The sequence below is a fragment of the Vipera ursinii genome (assembly GCF_947247035.1).
Source record: "Vipera ursinii genome assembly, chromosome: 1".
Classification (NCBI taxonomy): Eukaryota; Metazoa; Chordata; class Lepidosauria; order Squamata; family Viperidae; genus Vipera; species Vipera ursinii.
In genome coordinates this window covers 264,778,534-264,798,728 of record NC_139512.1, presented here as the reverse complement: position 1 = coordinate 264,798,728, position 20,195 = coordinate 264,778,534, and the positions used below count along the sequence as shown (strand labels likewise).

General features: G+C 36.1%; 1 protein-coding gene across 1 annotated transcript in view; it reads left to right on the top strand.

The window, feature by feature from the left end:
• MOXD1 (monooxygenase DBH like 1) overlaps positions 1-19,688 on the top strand; it is a 41,425-nt gene extending 21,737 nt beyond the window's left edge. The window contains exons 5-12 of the mRNA XM_083379943.1: positions 5,271-5,450; positions 7,174-7,276; positions 8,559-8,725; positions 11,127-11,318; positions 13,813-13,872; positions 15,034-15,176; positions 17,697-17,865; positions 19,409-19,688. Coding sequence (XP_083236069.1) covers positions 5,271-5,450; positions 7,174-7,276; positions 8,559-8,725; positions 11,127-11,318; positions 13,813-13,872; positions 15,034-15,176; positions 17,697-17,865; positions 19,409-19,579 — 1,185 coding nt within the window. The 3' untranslated portion in view covers positions 19,580-19,688. The remainder of the gene's footprint in view (positions 1-5,270; positions 5,451-7,173; positions 7,277-8,558; positions 8,726-11,126; positions 11,319-13,812; positions 13,873-15,033; positions 15,177-17,696; positions 17,866-19,408) is intronic.
• The last annotated feature ends 507 nt before the right edge of the window (positions 19,689-20,195 follow it).

The following is a 20,195-nucleotide window of genomic DNA, read 5'->3' as shown; positions in this document are numbered from 1 at the left end:
CATCTTTTGGATATAGTCAGTCCATAGAAGCAGACATCATTGCTGAGAATGTTGAAATTATTCCTTCTAATTCTGGCTCCATTCTTCAACGATCTCCTTTAGTGTTTCCAATGTTTATGTCATCAAAAACAGCTTTTATTTGTTTTTGTTTGTATTTTGCTTTCCTTCTGCTCAGAATTTTCTTTCTAAATCTTTATTTAGCTTTTTGTTGCTTATTTCAAATACTTTGAGTTCTTAAACTTCTAATTAATCTTTCTCTTGTTCAGAGTTAAATATAAAACTCGACCAATGACTTTTCAAACTTGTTGTTCTGAGGTCTCTAATAGCTTTAAGATGGCTAATAGATGGCAATTTGCAAAAGTGATTAGAAAGATGATTTTTTAATGCAATGGATCATTATAATTGTGCAGAAGTTGTAGAACTTTTTTTTTACTTCATAGGCAGAGACCCTGTAACATCTTTCATGTCAAGAGGTGTAAACCTGAGACAGCCTTCACCAACCTGCTGTTTTCTAGAAAAATGGATTCCCAGAGTTTCCAACCAGCTAACTGGGAACTATGGAAGCTGCAGTCTAATTTTCAAGGATATCAGGTTAAGGAACAATGATTTAAGGATCCAGATTCTGTTTGTCAGCAAATGTCTTATAGGATATCTTCTTAGAAAATGGCACATCTTTGCATTAATGACTCTGTGAATGGCCTATTACTACTCTTGGCTCTTCCAGCTCTGACCTTATACATATACATATGCATATGCATATACATATACATATACATATACATATACATATACATATACATATACATATACATATACATATACATATACATATACATATTCATATACATATACATATACATATACATATGGCTTTTAGCAATCTTGAGCTGACTCAGCTTAAAGTTCCTATGTCACAAACATGTTATTGTGCAGTTTTACTGGAACACATTCTTTAGCTAATTGGAGTTGTTGGAGAGACACTAAATATTGCCTGGTGGTATAAGAATTGTAAATGTGCACACACTTGAAACCCTAGGAGAAAACAGTGAGAAGCATTCATTCCAGCCCAACGGTTGAACCATTTTCCAGAATTTCTGGGCTATACATTTTCAGACTTAAGAAAGAAATATACAGATCCTAGAGAACGTAGGTCCTCCTTTTATGCTTTCCATTCTCACTGCTTCCTAAATTTTAATTAATTTGTCTTGATAAACTTCTTTTCAAATATCCATTACCGGTAATTGCCCTTGCTGCACTCACTTCCTCCTGCTTTTTCTTCACATGTACATTCATTGCTAGATTTAAACTTTACTGTGGTATAACATCATTTAACATCTTTTAACTCATGGCTGTTACAAGTCATTGTCAAGGTTGTTCGTTATATGCTAAGTTGTCTGGAAATCTATGTTAGCACACTAGTGAAAGCTTTTAGACTTGCCTTCTTAAAATTGATTTTCCTGTCAACTATTCTAGCTCATATGTGGTAAAGTACTATAAATATCAGGAATGTAAGTGGTTTCCCTTTGAAAACCAAGTTAATTAATCAAAGGTCTTAATTACTTCTGAAAACATGCAAATACAGGCTCAAAAAACATTTCAATGAGAAATAATACAGGGTTTGAGTTTTAGTTCAACTGAAACACAACTCAGAAAGGAGAGGAAGTTCCAAGCTGCCTAAATTAAGAAGATATTTGCAAAAAATACATCTGAAATACACATGTCAATGGTCTTCCGTATGAGGGGTAGCGTTATAAAAAGAAGTAGCAGTTTAACTTTCAGTGACTGGAACTGTAAGATCTGGCAAGACAGTTGTCAATGCTTTATTTCAAATATTTATCTGAGAAAATGGGGAGGGGGCTAGACTGTGTGGGGCTGGAAAATCTAGCAATTTATTTGTAAATCTAAAAGCAGGCCTAGTATAGCTGTGACTGGGGTTTGAATGTGGGCTTTGATTTTACCATTAATTCAACCATGAATATGCATGAACTACACACATATAAATTATGTCACCACCTTGTGGGTAGAGACTATGATGTAGAAACTACAGGTGAATGTTCTACAGTAGTCCTCAACTTACAACTGGACACTTAATGACCGTTTGCATTTATTATGGCCAGGGCCAGTATGGCATCCCCCCGCCTGTTGTAAACAGCCACGCCATTTTCCTTCTGTCGAGATTGCCGCGTTCACTTAAAGATACCTGCCCAAAAGGTCATAAAATCACTTCCGGTCATGTGGGCACCTCTATTTAGAATGAAATGAAATACTGAGATTGGGCTGATGTCACTCAATTGGCCACTCCTTTTGTGAATCTGATACGTCTGAGTGATACATCTGATGCTTCTCAGTGGAGTTCTGCTCCACATGTTTTCCCCCAGCAACAATCCTGTAAGATGGATTGGACTGAGAGAGAAAATGACTAGCCCAAGGCTACCCACCCTTTCCTGACTAAGGTGGGACTAGAACTCACAGTCTCCTGGTTTCCAGCCTGGTGGCTTAGACCAGTGGCTCCCAACCTTTTCTATGCCCTGCACCCCTAGAATGGTTCTGAGATATTCTCACACCCCTTACAAAAATTCTAAATAACGGCAACGAATTATGCATATATATGCTGTAATTTTGAAAACCCAAGTTTTTGCATCCCCTGGAATATCATCTGGCACCCCCCAGGGGGTGCAAGCACCATCAGTTGGTAACCCATGCACTAGACCAAACTTTCCTAGGGGATTATGAATACTTTCATCATTGTTTTCTGAATGCATAATATTTGTCACTGATACCTAATTTGGACACATATCTGATTGAAAACAGAGGAGCAATTCAGAAATATAACCGGGAGAAAGTCCTACGTTGATGACCTTAAGTCTCTTTTTTCATATTGCTTATTCTACATGTGATACAAATCGGAAATGCATGTAAGATGAATGTAATCAAGTGCCTAAATGAAAAGTGCATCTGGATATTCAATTGTAACCCAACTATGAACGTAGGTGAAAGGCAAAAGTTGCTTTACTTGGCATTGTTTGATCATAACAGTAGACACACAGCTAACCAAAATTTGTGAGAGCTACGTGTCTTTCTGTTGTTCTCCAATTTATTCTATGCTGCTACTGAATTTCTTTTAAACCTATGAAGACAGGACAGATAGACGTTCCTATGTTATTTAGAGTTTTGCTATAAAAGACAATTTTCCTTAACGAGATAGAGTTTTCCTAGACAATGTTTCTTTAATATTTTTTTTAAAAAAACTGGATAAGGTTGGATGTGAATAATGCTGTCTTATAAAATATAAGAATGATTATTAAAGTCACCTACAAGATTTCATAGTAGCAGGGCTTTTTTGGTCACAGAACGCCCAGAACTGAGTTCCGACACCTTTTTTGAATGGAACATTGTAGGGTAGGCAAGGTGGGTTGTATGACATGTGTGAGTTCCGGCACCTTTTTTTATAGTATGTAAAAAAAAAATGCATAGTAGTGTATGCTACTATATAGTATAGAAAAATCCTATTTTTCTCTCTTTCTTTCTCAGTTTTTGCAGGTAATTTAAAAAAATACATGTATATTACTTGTGTATATTTGTGTGCAACATAAGATAGGAAATTTTGTTATTACTACTTTTCCCAAGTATTCAAAGTAGTTCTTCAATTCATATATTTATTATCTAGAATGATTATTCTAGCTATCAATATTGCTAACTTATAAAACCCACCAAATGGTCTCAGAGAAAGAGAGTTACTCATAAAAACCTTTGCATTTGGTGCGAAGGGAGGAGACTTTTCTTTTCATAAAATATGAGCAGCAAAATAATTACTGGAATCTTAATGTTTAAGGAACTGGAAATGAAAGCATGTGAATAACCAACTTTGAAGATAGTTGTTTTTTTTAAAAAATTGTGGCAAAAAGCATAACAACTGCTAGTGTCCTAAAGAGGCAGGTGGCTGTTGCACAAGTTTGGACAAGTGTCCCATTTATTTCAAGCAGAGATCAGTAGAACATTCCCATAACCTTTACACTGATTCCTTTTTTATTCTGTTTAGATGTTCTGAGTTCTTTTGGATTCTCACCCTTTAAAAATTCCATTTCACATCATGCGTGGGTGGATTTGTTTATATTTCCTCCACCATAGCATTCAGTAACAAAAGCACCATGCATTTTATGGCAGCTTGACTGCAGCTTTCATCTAAGTTTGCCCTTTTCTTTCTTTTTCTTTTTCTGGATCATACACATTTTATTTTATACGGGAAAGCATGAAGGATTAGAAAACAATATCACGCTGGGATACAATTAGAAATTACATACTTGGCATTAAACACTGATTGCAGTGCAATTTTGCCTACATAGCAAGCAAATTTGAAACCTTAATAATTCAGACAGATCAAATTGAAAGAGCTGGAAGGCCTTACTCTAAATCCTTTCACAGGCTCCAGGACTGAGTGATATTAGAGAAGTCTTGCTAGCAGTTCTAAAAACTGCATAATTTGACATCATCATATCTTACCTGTATTGCAGTCCCACTTTCAGCATGCAACCCTGTCTTATAGTTATAGTTGTATCCAATGTTTGGATTACCAACTCTGGCCCTTCCCCTCCAAGCATCAGAAATCTGAAAGTTGTAATTGAAAATACATAGAAAGTACTAGATCAGGTCTGATTGTCTAATATATAAATAGAGTCCCTTGGATTGCAAGGAGATCAAATCAGTCAATCTTAAAGGAAATCAATCCTGACTGTTTTTGGAAGGACAGATACTGAAGCTGAAGCTCAAATACTTTGGCCACCTAATAAGAAAGGACTGATTAGAAAAGTCACTGATGTTGGGAAAGATTGAAGGCCCAAGGAGAAGAGGACAGCAGAGGACGAGATACTTAGCTATTTCATTGACTCAATGAACATTTGGGCAAACTCTGGGAGACAATGTAGTACAGGGAGGCCTGGCATGCTACGGTCTGTAAGGTTGCCAAGAGTTGGACAGGGCTTAGTCACTGAACAACAAGGATGTTTGTGCAATTTGTATTTTGGCTTCTTCATATCACCATTTAAGCCAGGGGTCTTCAAACATGGCCCTTTGATGACTTGTGGACTTCAACTCCCAGAATTCCTCAGCCAGTGTGCCTGAAGTCCACAAGTCATCAAAGGGCCGAATTTGAAGACCCCTGCTTTAAGCATTTTGAGAAATTATTATTGAAAACAATTAATGAATGTCTTAATGTTTTAACTGGGAACTGATATGCTTCAAATGCTTCTAATATTCTCTTATTACATTGACAGGTCGAACCCCTCATTCAGAAGGGTCATGAGGGTATAGTGCACCACATTCTTCTCTATCAGTGTAGTAGCAGTCTGAATGATAGTGTTCTGGACTATGGCCATGAGTGCTATCACCCAAACATGCCTGATTCCTTTCTCACCTGTCAAACAGTCATTTTTGCTTGGGCTATTGGAGGAGAGGTAAGATAAATTCCTATTTAAATGTCTTTATCATCAAATAATGTAAAGTTTCCTTCAATTCGTGCGAGAATTTGGGGGGCTGCATAATTGCAGGGGGGGTGGAATTTTTAGCAGGATTTTGCCATTCTAAGACTCTGAGTTCATAGTTTAGCCAAAAACTCTGAACTTCTTAAGTGGTTTTCACATCCAAGTGCTAAGTAAAGGCTCCCTGTTTAGCTTCTAAAATTAGCCAAATTTGGCACAATGCTAAATTCATTCTTTATAATAAATGCTTTTTAAGTTTTTTTTTTTTAAAAATTAACTGAGTGATTACAGAACTATTATATTTTAATTGGGGGAGCAAACTTGATGTTTTGAAAATAAACAAAATCAAAATCATAATGTAAGGTTATTATATATAATGTAATTGACTTTATTATTTTAAAATGTATACTTGTACCTCTTGCTTTGCTGCATCAATATGATGATCAATTAGGCTGGATATGGTAATAAACAGGTAGTCCTCAACTTACAGCCATTCATTTAGTAACCGTTTGAAGTTACGCTGGTGATTAATTTAACAACTGTGTCAAGAAAGGTTGTAAAATGGGAAAAGGTGACTTACAGTATGATTCTTTTTTGCACTTACGACTAATGCACCATCCCCATGGTCATGTGATCAAAATTTGGACAGTTGGCAACTGGCATGTACTTATGACGGTTGCAGTGTCCTGGGGTCACATGATCACCTTTTTATGATCTTCTAGCAAGCAAAGTCAATGGGGAAAGCCAGATTTACTTAACAACTGTGTTACTAATTTAACAACGGCAGTGATTCATTTAACAACTGTGTCAAGAAAGGTTGTAAAATGGGAAAAACTCACTTGGCAACCGACTCGCTTAGCAACAGGAATGTTGTGCTCAGTTGTGCTCTTAAGTCGAGAGCTACCTGTAGTGGGTGGACCAAACTGAATAATGTTTAAAAAAATTAATATACTTGGCAGATTCTTAGTTTTCCTTGGCCCTGTATTTGCTCTTTTAGTATTTTTCCTTGATACAGGAAACTGTTTCTTAATTTTCATCTTTGCTAGCAACAAGTATGCATCTTTAAGTAGAATAGTAATGCTCTTTCATTGTCTTTCTTATTTACTTTTCTGTTTATTCTTTTTCTTTTCTGTTTTTATTACTGTACAAAATTCATTAATGATTTATTTTTAAAAGCATAGTAATACATGATTACCAATTGTTTTCTGTTGAAAAAAGTGTAATAATAATAATAATAATAATAATAATAATAATAATAATAATAATAATAATAATAATATAATATAAAGTTTAAAGGGACCTTGGAGGTCATCTAGTCCAACCCCCTGCTCAGGCAGGAAACCCTATACCATTTCAGGCAAATGGCTGTCCAGTCTCTTCTTAAAAACCTCCAGTGTTGGAGCATTCACCACCTCTGGAGGCAGGTTGTTCCACTGGTTAATTAATACAGAAATGCAAACATATAATAGTATAATATAAATAAACCCACCAAACTGGTAAATATGCACACAAGGCAAAAACCCCAAAAGCACTTATGTGCTTGCTGTTAACATATGCTTGCTTTGATTTGAGCTAATTCTAGGGATTTGATTTCTTTATAAAATTATATCGGTAAAGTTATAAATATATAGTTAAAATGAGATTTAAATATTTAAACTGTTGAATCGGTTTTCTTATATTGAAATGTTTTCAATCTCAGGGTTTTATCTATCCTCCTCATGTTGGCTTATCCATTGGAACAGCATTAGACCCTCAATATGTTCTAATGGAAGTCCATTATGATAATCCTTCATATATGGAAGGTATGTTTTTTCACCTATCAAAATGTGTTGAATGTTTATGTTTCTTACAGATCATATATCTTGCCGGGTATCTACATCTGATACAACTGTACTTCCTTAATGCCAACAATTCATAAATCTAGACATCAGGATTTTAAGTGAGATGTTTATGAATAAAATCACTATTTTTGCGCTGAGACTATTTCAAAAGAAGTCAGGAATATTTATTTTCTAAGCTAGCTAGCTAGTTATCCTGATAATTATAAGTCTGTTTTGATTGTTTATTTTTGTGCCTTTGAGTCTTTCTTGGTTACGGATGGCAACATGGAAAATCCACACAGTGTTCATTTTACCAAACTGGCTCTCACCCATAAAACTATAAAAGTAATCATTTCATTTCTCTTTGGGTTCTTTGAAAGCTATGCTATGAATATGTCTTGGGATGTCATGATGCAAATCCATGACTTATGTTTTTTCCGTTCAGTGCTAGGATGTAAATATAACAAGCCAGTCATACAACATACATTCACTATCATAGTTTGTAACAGATGCTTATGTCTATATTATATGTGTATGGGTCTTAGGAAATATGACCATTTTGAGGGGGGAAATGGATAGGACTGAATGCTACATTGCCTATGCCATGGAAATAGATGCATTATGATTTAAAGGTAGAAGTGGCTGCACTGTTTACCCTTGAACAACGGTGGGATTTTCAGTAGATGTTTTGTTAAGAGTGACACCTTCTCCACTTTGATGAACTATCTGTACCCAGATTTCTTTCATGGCAGCCAAGGCAGTTCACAACTCACCCTCTCTTAGCATGCCTTGATTGGCATGTCAGGGAGGCCCTCCAAAGAAGATATAATAAGTCAAAGTCAAAACTGAGTGGACAAAACATAAATTAGTCTGTCATGAATTTCTTTTTTGGGGAGCCTGCTACAAATGAGCTATGCATGCAGAGATACATTTCTGTACTGAAAGACTTCTCACAAGAACTGTGTAACAACTGGGTTATAGACTGCATTAGAAAACTACCCATCTGGAAAAGCCCCAACAGAGGTAATAAAACTGAGCATAAAGGTTTGTGCTGGTCAAAAAGTCTAGACATTCATTTTTACTTCCCTGGATTCTTGGAGAGTTTGCTTCATTTGCTGTTTTGAAGAATTCTATAACCTGATAGTTTCTTCTTCTCCTCGGTTTTATGGCTATGGCCCAATTGACAACCAGGTTCCAAAAGCAACTTCAGCCAATAGGCTATTTTATGCTGAGTTATAATGGGCAATTGCTCTTTTGTTTCTAGGTATGATTGATAACTCTGGACTGAGGCTGTTTTATACTGCAGATTTAAGGAGATACGATGCTGGAGTTATTGAAGCAGGGCTTTGGGTCAGTCTGTTCCACAACATCCCACCAGGCATGCCTGAATTCATGTCAGAGGGCCACTGTACTCTGGAGTGTCTAGAAGAAGTATGTTTCCTGACCAGTTGCAACTGGTTGTGATTCTGTGCCTTTTATTGAAAATAGGCAGTCTAAAATTTTTTTGTCTGAAAGAACGGTATGTATTATTTCAGCAGTCCTGGACCAACAACTGGCATTTGTTCAGAAGGGATTGAAAATGTCAATCTGGTTTGAAAAATAGCAAATAAGAAAAGGCAAATTATGTTTAAGTATGCCTTTTAGTTCCTTTGGTTTGTCAGTAAGGATGAATAAGTTGTCATAAATATATTAGATCCAATTTCTGCATTAGTCTGCAATTTAAAAAAAAATGTCAAAATTTGTTCTTTCATATACTTTTCCCTGTACATATTTTTTTTGCTCAGGATTTCCCTTAGTATTTGCATGTGTGCATGCATCGTTAAGCTACGAATCAGAGGCAATTCATTCCTTTAGGAGAAATTAGATCTGTTTATTCAAAAATGCTGATAAATAAAAATTTATTTCCTTTATTTTATTGTCACTGAACCATTATAAGCTTCTGAAATCTTTTTTAAGCTTTATGCAAATGACCAATATGTTTTATATTTGTAAAAGACAGTAAGCATTGTTATGATATTTTCATTGTTTCCATCAAGGCATTTTACTATGTACGTAGCTAAGCTTTCCTTTTTTTGCAAGCCATTTTTCCTTAGAAAAGGAGAAGATACTTTGCTGAATGTCTCTAAAGGTGCATAACTGATATTAGGAACTCAGGAACAAATGTGTGTATGGACGTGTGGCTGTGTTCTTCCATTTAAAACTATTACTAGTTCATTTTGTGTTGGTGGGGGAGTTTCTATCTAAGAAAAATAGCCCATTGGAAAACAATGAGTGGACAATATCCTTTTGAAAAATGAAAACCAAAGGGACTCATTTCTCATATGGTTAAATATGATAGGAGTCCAATACCATCTTACCCACATGTGTTTTAAATGAAGAACAGGTGGGAGAAAATGAAAAGCCATAAACTATGGAATTGATTTATCAGACAGACCTAATAAGCGGATGTAAGACATGGTTTGTTTATTTCCTCTAACCCTAAAATCTGTTATCTTGTAGTATTCGCACAGATTGAGGATGTTTTAGAAAAGCCGAGGAGATTTTAAATGATTGTGGCTGATGCTACATGATAGGCAAGTGCTTCAATGCCAGGTTAAGATTGCTCAAATGTACTTCTTCTCTAGTTAAGATGTAGAATTTTGTATTACTTGAAAAAATATTTGTTTCGTATTTAGAATTGCCATATATTTGTTCTTGTGTAAAATTTAGTAGCCAGAACTGAATGAAATCTACTCATTCAATAAATACTTTAACATTCTCTCTGCAAATATGAAGAGCCAAGTGAAGACCTTGCAAACATATAGGCTAAATTTTAGTATCAACCCTTTGGTTCCAGAAAGATATTCACAAATGCAAGGGTGTCCACACATAGCATCTTATTAAACCAGTTGCATCTTTTATTACTGACTGAAAACCTTATGGATTTTTTTTTCTGAAACAAGTTTTGCTGAATTTGTGACTTACATGTTTGAGGATTAGAAAGAGTAGCTTATAGAAAGAAGGAAATTATATGTAACCTTGGAGAGAGGGTAAAGTATAAATGTATTTATAACCACTGCCAAAAAGGTCAGAAGTTGCTTCTTTATAATCTTTTCACCTTCCTTCCTGTCTGCCTGCCTGCCTACCTCCCTGCCTGCTTTCTATAGTTTTCTTATTCACTCTTCTTTCTTACTTTCTTTGCTTATTTGCTAATATTTGCATTGTTTTTATTGTGTGTGTGTGTGTGTGTGTGTGTGTAATTTTTTTTTTTGGATTGCTAACAAAGAATTAAAGGGAGACTGATATGCATTTCAAACTTATTTGTTCTCATCAATCAGCCATACCCTTCTGAGATTCGAACCTGGGCCGATTACACCTTAGGTTCGAATCTCAGAAGGGTATGGCTGACTGATGAGAACAAATAAGTTTGAAATGCATATCAGTCTCCCTTTAATTCTTAGCGATCCAAAAAAAAATTACACAAATATGAGCTGTCATGCTGTGACTACTGCCTGTGGATGGCCTTGGGTTAGGCTGAAACAGGAAATAATATTTGTCCCGTGTTTGGGGCCTAGCAAGGTATTCTAAATACTTAACAAACACTTTGTGTGTGTGTGTGTGTGTGTGTGTGTGTGTGTGTGTATAAACAGCTGCATCTTTTTCTAATACCACACTGCTGCTTTCTTTACTATAGCACGATCCCAGAAAAAAAAATGCTTGGCCGAAGCAGTTTCAGACAAGTTACTTTTGTACCATTCTGCTCTCTGAAGCAGCTTTTCCCTTCAACTGCAGACCAGCCATAATCCATGTATTCTCCTAATATTGAATGTGTTCTCTTACTGACCTTTTCCAGGCTCTTGACGCTGAGAAGCCAAGCGGAATCCATGTCTTTGCTGTTCTTCTCCATGCACATCTTGCTGGCAGGGCGTTAAGGATGCGCCATTTCCGCAGGGGCATTGAACTACAACTGCTGGCTTATGATGATGAATTTGACTTTAACTTCCAGGAGTTTCAGTACTTGAAAGAAGAAAGGACCATCTTGCCTGTATGATGTCTGTTTCCTGTTTTTCCTAGCCTTATTGCCATTGTTCTGTTTCTTCAGGCCAAATTGTCACTATTTTAGTTTATTTTGGGGTTCAAAGTTTCAAATGCCCATATTTACAACATACATAATTTACCTCCTGTAAGAGAAAAAGAACTGAAGAGGGATCTAAAGGACAAGTGGACAAAGATGAATCACTTCTTTCATCTATTATGAATATTATTTTTTTTAAATTCCATTTATATCCCGTCCTTCTCCAAAGACTCAGGGCGGCTCACAATCTAAAGCACAATGTGCTTAGCAATAGCCTTCATTCTATGTATATGCCTGCTTATTAGGGCTTTCGGGGGGCCCCAAGTGGCATTATTACAAAGTCAGCTTATTGCCCCCAACAATCTGGGTCCTCATTTTACCTACCTCAGAAGGATGGAAGGCTGAGTCAACCTTGAGCCTGGTGGGATGCGAACCTGCACTAATTGCAGGCACCTGGTGTTACTTAAGGAGGCATTAGCCCACTGCTCCACCAAGGCTCTTATGAATATGATCTAGCAGGAAATTAAAAGTTCTTAAAATTTACTTTGTTTCCCCGTCCAACATTTTTATCTGGTTTTCTTTAAAGGATATGTTTCTCCTTGGGAGTATTTTCTGTTTTTGTTACTGCTAACAGTTATTATTTGCTTGGTAAGTGAAATGTGAAGTAGAGACAGAAATCTCCTCCTCACATCAATCTGTCATCCCTTGTCAGTAATACCCTGCCTGGTCAGCTGTAGGCCTCTCAAGATGTCCAGGCCTGACAAAGAGGGCTGTGTAGTTCCAGAGTGGAAAATTTATCATCTGCAACAATGCTTTTAATATGAGCTAAGAACATTAATTATTGCTTCAAAAATGTCTTTAATCCCAATAGATTATTCAGAAGCAGCATGCTTTTTTTTAAAAAAAAAACTTGTATTTACTGAAGATAGTATTATTTCTGAAATTACAGATAGTCCTTGAATTCTGAAATTACAGATAGTCCTCGAATCAGCCCAAAATTTATGTTGCTAAGGGAGGCATTTGTTAAGTGAGTTTTGCCCCAATTTGCAACCTTTCCTACCACAGTTATTAAGTGAATCTCTGCAGTTGTTATGTTAGTAACCCAGTTGTTAAGTGAAACTGGCTCCCCCATTGACTTGACTTGTCAAAAAGTCGTGAAAGGTGATTACATGACTCCTGCAACCATCATTAAATATGAACCAGTGGCTGCAATGGTTAAGTATGAAAAACAGTCATTTTTCAATGTTGTTATAACTTCATACATTCACTAAATAGAATGTTGTAAATCAAGGATTACCTGTATTATTCTTTAAAGTATAATGGAAGGCAATCTATGAAGGCTGCTTTAATTTGTATTCTTGTACTGAATTAGATGGCCCTAAATACTCTTTCTAAGGGATGAAGCTTGCAGTGTGATGTCATGATGCAAACCCCACAACTTATATATTTGATTGTAATGTTGAGATGCAAACATAAGGGCAGTTTTGCATTGTGATGACATGACAGTTTCCTTCACTTTTTCATCTTCATACTTTATATCAGAAGCAAGGCTTCCAACTCCAGGATGTTATTATTCTATGAAACAATGAAAGTGGATTCACATAATGATTTGGTACGAAGTAGTTCAAGAATCTAAATGTATCCTCCCAAATCACAATCCTTAAAACAGTTATAAATTGTTAATTTTCAATGTAGAAGAAATAAATTGTTACAGAGATGATATTCATATTCAGTATTTTAACTTAAATGAAATCCAAGTTAATTTTTTCTTGTTTCTGCATCTTCTCTTTGTCCTGCCTCCACTTATTTGTTGACTGTGATCTCTCTGTAAAGTCTGCCTAAGCCTAAATTTTATAACCCTCTCAGAGCTATTCTTTGCTCTGGAATAATGAAAATTGTGCTGCTTTTGCTATTTTGCACAATATAACAATGTTTTACTCACGATTACAAGCATATGCTTAAAAAAATTATCTGATCTACCAAACCTTATTTCTTTGTGTAGCAGGCAAAAACAGTTCAAGTGACCATATGAATCAGATTTTAAAGCTATTTGTCTTCTATTCCTAGTCTAAGTGCTATTATTTCTTCCTGTTTTCAGGCAGTGGAATGCTTTTGCTGTAATGCTGGATTCTTTGGGGGGGGGAGGAAATCTTTGGGTTTGTTGGAATTGAATCCAAAATATCCGTGTTGGGAAGTCTAATATTGGGGAAAAAGTGAGTTTCTTTTGATATATTTGCTTCTAAGCAAAAGAAGAAGTGGGAAATAAAATTCCAATGTAATTCTAAAACTTATTTTCATAGCACAATTGTTAATGGGCATATGGATCAATAATGGAACATTTCAGCCTGCATTTTTTAACTTTTATTACTTCGTAGCAAATGCTTCAATAATGTCACCATGTATGTGTGTTTAAATTACAATGTCTCAAATTTGTAAGAGTGTATTTCTTGACTTTGCATTTCAGGGAGATAATTTAGTCACTGAATGTCAGTACAGCACCCTCAATCGATCAGATATGACCTGGGTAAGAAATTTTATGAGGTGGCTTGATGTGGAATGAAAATAGAGTAAAATTAACATGTTTAAAGTAAATGTTAGATATTGTTAAGATGTAAGCATTGTTATTAAGAAATGAGACTGATTCATATGTAAATTTAGAATTATTTCAATTCATCCAGCTTCTTCTTAGTAGGTCAACAGTAGCATGGCAGATCCCTCCACTACTGGAGTCTTTAGGAGTGATCCATTCAAATAAGTGAGAAAGGTGCCTAGAATGCCAAATTAATTAAGACCAAATTTTGAGGAAAGACCAATTTTTGAGGAAACAAAATCAAATAAATGAGCCACTAAACCAGTGTTTCTCAATCTTGACAACTTTAAGATGTATGGACTTCAACCACCAGAATTACCTAGCTAGAATGCACTAGAAACACAGCACTAGCCTCCGATTGGATTGCAATCTTACTGGAATTTACTATTCTTTTAAATAAGCTACTCTCACATCGTGTTTTTTTTTTAAATTGTTATCATTATTACCGTGCTCAAAATTTGAGCTTGCTTCCACATTAAGGGTTCTAAATTGGTTTTAAGGCTGAGATTCCCTGCCATATTACATAGTATCAGTTTAAAAGGAATGTTAAAATCAAGACTTTATCTCCCTTGAAATAAATGCATATATAAACTTTAACAAAGCAAAACAAAAATATTTCTGCATAGAAATACCTGCTTGTTTCTCTGTAGGGTGTTGTCCCAACTCTCAAACATTAGAATATAGAATTCCTCTTCACATTAAAAAATGCTACCAATCGAATTACAACTGTGCAAGCTAAGAAAAACTTATTTCAAATGGTGGTAAAATTATTGCACTGTATAGTTTTTAATGCAGGCAGACACCAAATTTTCAGACAGCCTCAGGAAGTTACCGACTATACTAAAATTAGCTTCTTTTAGCCACATATAATTTCATATTATCCTCAGTTGTGTATCATTTTTATGTAACTGTGCAATACTGATGCTGTTCTTTTCTTGGCTGTCATTTTAGATGTTTGCCATTTGTTCATAGTGGTAATAGCTGCACTCACAGTTAAATGAAGATAACAGCAGGAGGCAGCATTGGACAGTTTTAGGCCTGAGCTCAGAAGCAACCTCTGAAGCCTACATTGGTAATTTGTTTATCTGTTTCCAGGGTGGTTTTAGCACCAGAAATGAAATGTGCCTATCCTATCTTGTGTATTATCCGAAAATAAATCTTACTCGATGTGAAAGTATTCCCGACTTAATGGAGCAATTGCAATTTATTGGTGTTAAACAAATATACAGACCAGTGAGGTAAGTAAGCATACTACAGAACTAAAACTTGTGTTCACTGTCATTTGAATAAATGCTGGAAATTATTCTTGATATTACTTTCTAGGGAGGGATTATCACTCCAAATGTATTGCATTCATTAAAAGACAACGGTCTGTCTTTAAGAAAACTAATCGGTGGCTTTTCATAATCAAATTGGTGGTGGGGGACGGGGAGGCGTCCCCGTGATCATGGCCCTGGACCACATTTTGTGCATCTGTGCCTTAAGCGAGGGACAAGGAAGACAAGGAGTAGGAACTGGGTGTCTCATTAATCAAATGGTTTCCTGAAGGGGAAGGAACAGACTTCATTCTGATTCTGATGAATGGGATATAAAAAGACCTTCACTTTGGAACAGGCTCAGAATGGAAACAATAGGCATGATAGGCTGGTATGTTTGTTGAATGGCTCATGTCTATTCTGAATCAAGCCAGAGGAAGCATATCCATCAGGATTTAGCTACATAATAAATGTTGGCTGGACTGTGTGATGAAAGTTTCTAGTAGCTGCAGCCGTAAGACGCTCAGCAGTGCTTCTTTAACTGTTTAAAGTTTTGATATTTTTATGTCTCAGAATAAAATATACTGTTGACTCTTAGAGCTGTTTTTATATTACTGTTCCCAAGAGCCTCGTACTACAGACTGATCAGCACAGAGTTAGAAACTCTTTCGGAGAGCTGCATCCTCAGAGAATAATACTTGCAGACTTTTTCTGTCTTTTTATAATCACTCCTGACAGCTAAGGGAAAAAACACATGTTCTGATTTAGAGCCTACAATTAATCGTTCTGATCTCTGCAAGCAGACAGGGTAAAAAGTGAATTGCTCTCCAACGAACATTTATACCATTAACAAAAATGCACATTTGACCCAAGAAAAGGCAAATGGTTTAGGGAGTTCAAAAAAGAAAAGAAAAAGGAAATGTTGCTTTTAAGATAAAATAAAAAAAACAGTAATAGTTCAAAGTTTGCACTCCTCCAAAGTTCATGAATTGCGGGTTATTTTAATGTAAAACTTAATGCTTTAATTTTATTTTATGACATGTCTGTATATCTATTCTGTTCAGTAATGTGAAAAATAAAAAAATATTCCATGTACTTAACAAAAAGAAAACGTGCAACCTGCCAACAGGTACTTGAGGTCTACATAAATGTGCTTATTTTTTTTAAAAAAATAGCAATATCTTAACTTGGGGAGTTCTAGATTAATTTTTTTTCCAAATGTTGGTTTTGCTGTGCATTATTCTTAAAACCTGAAGTTTTCATTCCTGTTTTTGCTATGGGGTTCTTTTTCCCTGTATAGCTTTTTTGCTCTTTTTTTTCTTTCTTCTCTCTATCTTCCTGCAATATGGTAGCAATAGCAATAGCACTTAGACTTATATACCAGTTCACAGTGCTTTACAGCCCTCTCTAAGCAGTTTACAGAGTCGGCATATTGCCCCCAATAATCTGGGTCCTCATTTTACCGACCTCGGAAGGATGAAAGGCTGAGTCAACCTTGAGCTGGTCAGGATCAAACTCCTGGCAGTCAGCAGAATTAGCCTGCAATACTGCATTCTAACCACTGCTGCACCACAGCCCATAATGTATACTATAACATGGGACTTCTGAGCAGATATATATAAGACTATTCTTGGCAAAGGATTTGCATAGCTCCTACTACTGATAGATTGCTTTGGTAAGGGGAGGAAATAATTATGCTTCAACTTAAAAAATATTTATTTAGATAAATGAAAACGAATGCTCTTCATAATCTGAACACATCTGGTGCTATGCCCAATATGCACATTATAGCTTTTGTATACTTTTTCCAAGGGACGCGGTGGCTCAGTGGGTTAGGACGCTGAGCTTGTCGATTAGAAGGTCGGCAGTTTGGCGGGTTGAATCCCGAGTACCATGTAACAGAGTGAGCGCCTGTTACTCGTCCCAGCTTCTGCCAACCTAGCAGTTCGAAAGCACGTAAAAATGCAAATAGAAAAATAGGGACCATTATGGTGGGAAGGTAACAGTGTTCCGTGCACCTTTGGCGTCTAGTCATGCCGGCCACATGACCATGGAGACGTCCTCGGGCAAGCGCTGGCTCTTCGGCTTTGAAACGGAGATGAGCACCGGCCCCTAGAGTTGGAAACGACTAGCACGCATGTGCGGGGGAACCTTTACCCTTTACCTTTTTATACTTTTTCCATCTTGATTCTCCCATGTATTCAGCAAATCTATTCCTAAAGCAGGGGTGTCAAACTGCTGGCCTGCAGGCCAGATGTATCACAACGAAACCACACCCACCCCATTGCCGGCAATGGAGGAAAAGTTCCGATACGTCACACGAGGTCATGTGACATTGTGAATTTCACATGTCTGTCCTAAAGCATCCATTCCCCAAATCACCAGAGAAGATATTAGAAGAGAAATGTAGGATGGCGAAGGTTGCAATCACAGGCTGAGTAGATCCAATAAGTATAAAACAATCACTTATAGTTTGAAATGCATTTTTCTTTTTATGTATAGAACCTGGCCTTTCATTATCAAGAGTCCAAAACAATACAAAAATCTGTCTTTCGTGGATGCCATGAACAAGTTTAAATGGTCCAGAGAACAAGGTCACTCCTACAATGACTATGTTCTTAAATTACCATTAAATGTAAGGTGTACCAAGACAGAAAATGCAGAGTGGACTGTAAGTTGATTTCTCTGTTTTTCTTTGCGATTGTGACACCAGTTGCATGGATTGTAGAACATGTGTATTCTAAAACAGCCATGTTAAAAAATGATTTAACAATTTCATTTAGCAGCAAAAATATTTCCAAAAAAGCCTGTACCATAGTAACCATTGTGCATATTTGAAAGACAGGATAATGTAGCTGAAACTGTAACATTGACTGAGGCAACAAGTTGTGTGAGGCAAATGTTAAGTAGATCATATGATTTAACAAGGTATGTGGACCTAAAAATTAATGTATCAAAGATAATTCTGTTTGACAGGAAAAACTGAGTAAATGATTTTATGTTATATTTAAACAATGGAACAATAAAGCACATAGATGAATTATGTACAGTATCTTGATAGAATGTTTACCGCAGATGATGAATTGTTGTTAGCTGCGAAGTCATATCCGACCCATCGCGACCCTATGGACAACATTCCTCCAGGCCTTCCTGTCCTCTACCATCTTCTGGAGTCCATTTAGGCTCATGCCTACTGCTTCAGTGACTCCATCCAGCCACCTCATTCTCTGTTGTCCCCTTCTTCTCTTGCCCTCAATCTTTCTCAGCATTAGGCTCTTCTCCAGTGAGTCCTTCCTTCTCATTAGGTGGCCAAAGTATTTGAGTTTTAGCTTCAGGATCTGGCCTTCTGAAGAGCAATCAGGGTTGATCTCCTCTAGGACTGACCGGTTTGATCGCCTTGCAGTCCAAGGGACTTGCAGGAGTCTTCTCCAGCACCAGAGTTCAAATGCAGATAATGAAACAGACAGATAAAATTCAAGATATGCAAATACTGGTAAAATGTAATGGGTAATATCGTGGCTTATAATCTGTAGTATGAATGTCTGTTAAAAGAAGCAAAAATATCTATGGATGACAGAGCAATTCTGCCCATTTTGTTATATAGAAATGAAAGAGGGGATAGTGGCATCTTCAAGCTTGTATGCTTTTGTCTCTTTAAGCACCACCAGTGAAGGAAAGAGCATCATCGCCCGAGGCAATTACTGTTAGGATATTTTTTCTTCTTGATGTCCCACTGAAATGAATTTCCTTGCAATTTAAACCTGCTCTTTCTTGTCCAATCTTCTGGACAGTTTCTGCTCTGCTTGTCTCCTGCAAACCATCCCTTCAGATAGTTGAAGACAGGTGTCATCTCTCTCCAAAGGCTTCTCTTCTCCAGGCTAAATGTACTTAATACCTTCAACAAGTTTAAAGGAGGAAGGTTTCATTTGCCCTCCTACATCTGCCTTATTGCAGATTTTGACCTTCCTTGCAATCGTCTGTTCTTACACCTTCCGATTTGATAGAATTAAAAATTATTGAAAAAAATTAAACAATTGTTTATTAAACATTGGCATGTATTTTTCTGTTTTTATATTATTTTATTGTTGATATTTATAGGGATAATGTCTAGCTGAAAAATGTAGCATAAATGTACTTGAACAGTACATTTTAAGCTAAATTCAAACTAACCATGTGTCTAAATAAGTATATAATTTATTTCATTTATATTTCAGATTCATGGAATGATGGCTTTACCACCTGAAATTGAAAGACCTTATACTACAGAGCCAATTATATGTAGCTCATCTTCCTGGTTAAATGCAAATCTATTTTTAACTGTGTTGATTGTAGTGCATATCTCAGCCATTGCTTCAAGGAATCACGAACCTTTTGTACAATTGTAGATTATATTCATTCATGACATCTGTGCCATGCAAGTCCTCAAATGTTTGCACTGTCACTCTTGTAGATTTATTTTTTTTACACAGTAATAAACTAAATTTTTTAAAAAATATCGTGTTCATCTCATTTGAAACAAAATATTACAAAAATAAAGTCCTTTTATGTATATAAGGTCCACTGGTTTGCAATATCCAGCTAAACTGGTCGATATATATTTTCATTTGTTTCATTCTGGCATATCACTTTATGATTCCAAAAGCTGCTTCTGTATTTAGATATCAAGGAAATAAACTAAATATTATCTATGTAACCTTAATAATCATGAAGTCTGTTCTTATTTTGCCTCTGCTTTCGAAACCTGCAAATTACAAAATTTTATAAGGTTGTATTTTGTCAGTCCCAACTGGACATGTAAATTATTCCTAATCTTTTCAGTAGAAGTGGTAAGTAGGTCTGGAGACTGATCTTTACTACCCTCCTACTATATACTCTAGATATGTGAAATACACACATTTGGAAGGCATCAAAGTCTGCCTTTGTTTGCTGTTCTATTTTGTCTGTACTGGGGCTCCTATGTCTCTATGAAATCTCCTTTCCTTAGATTAGATATCTACTAGT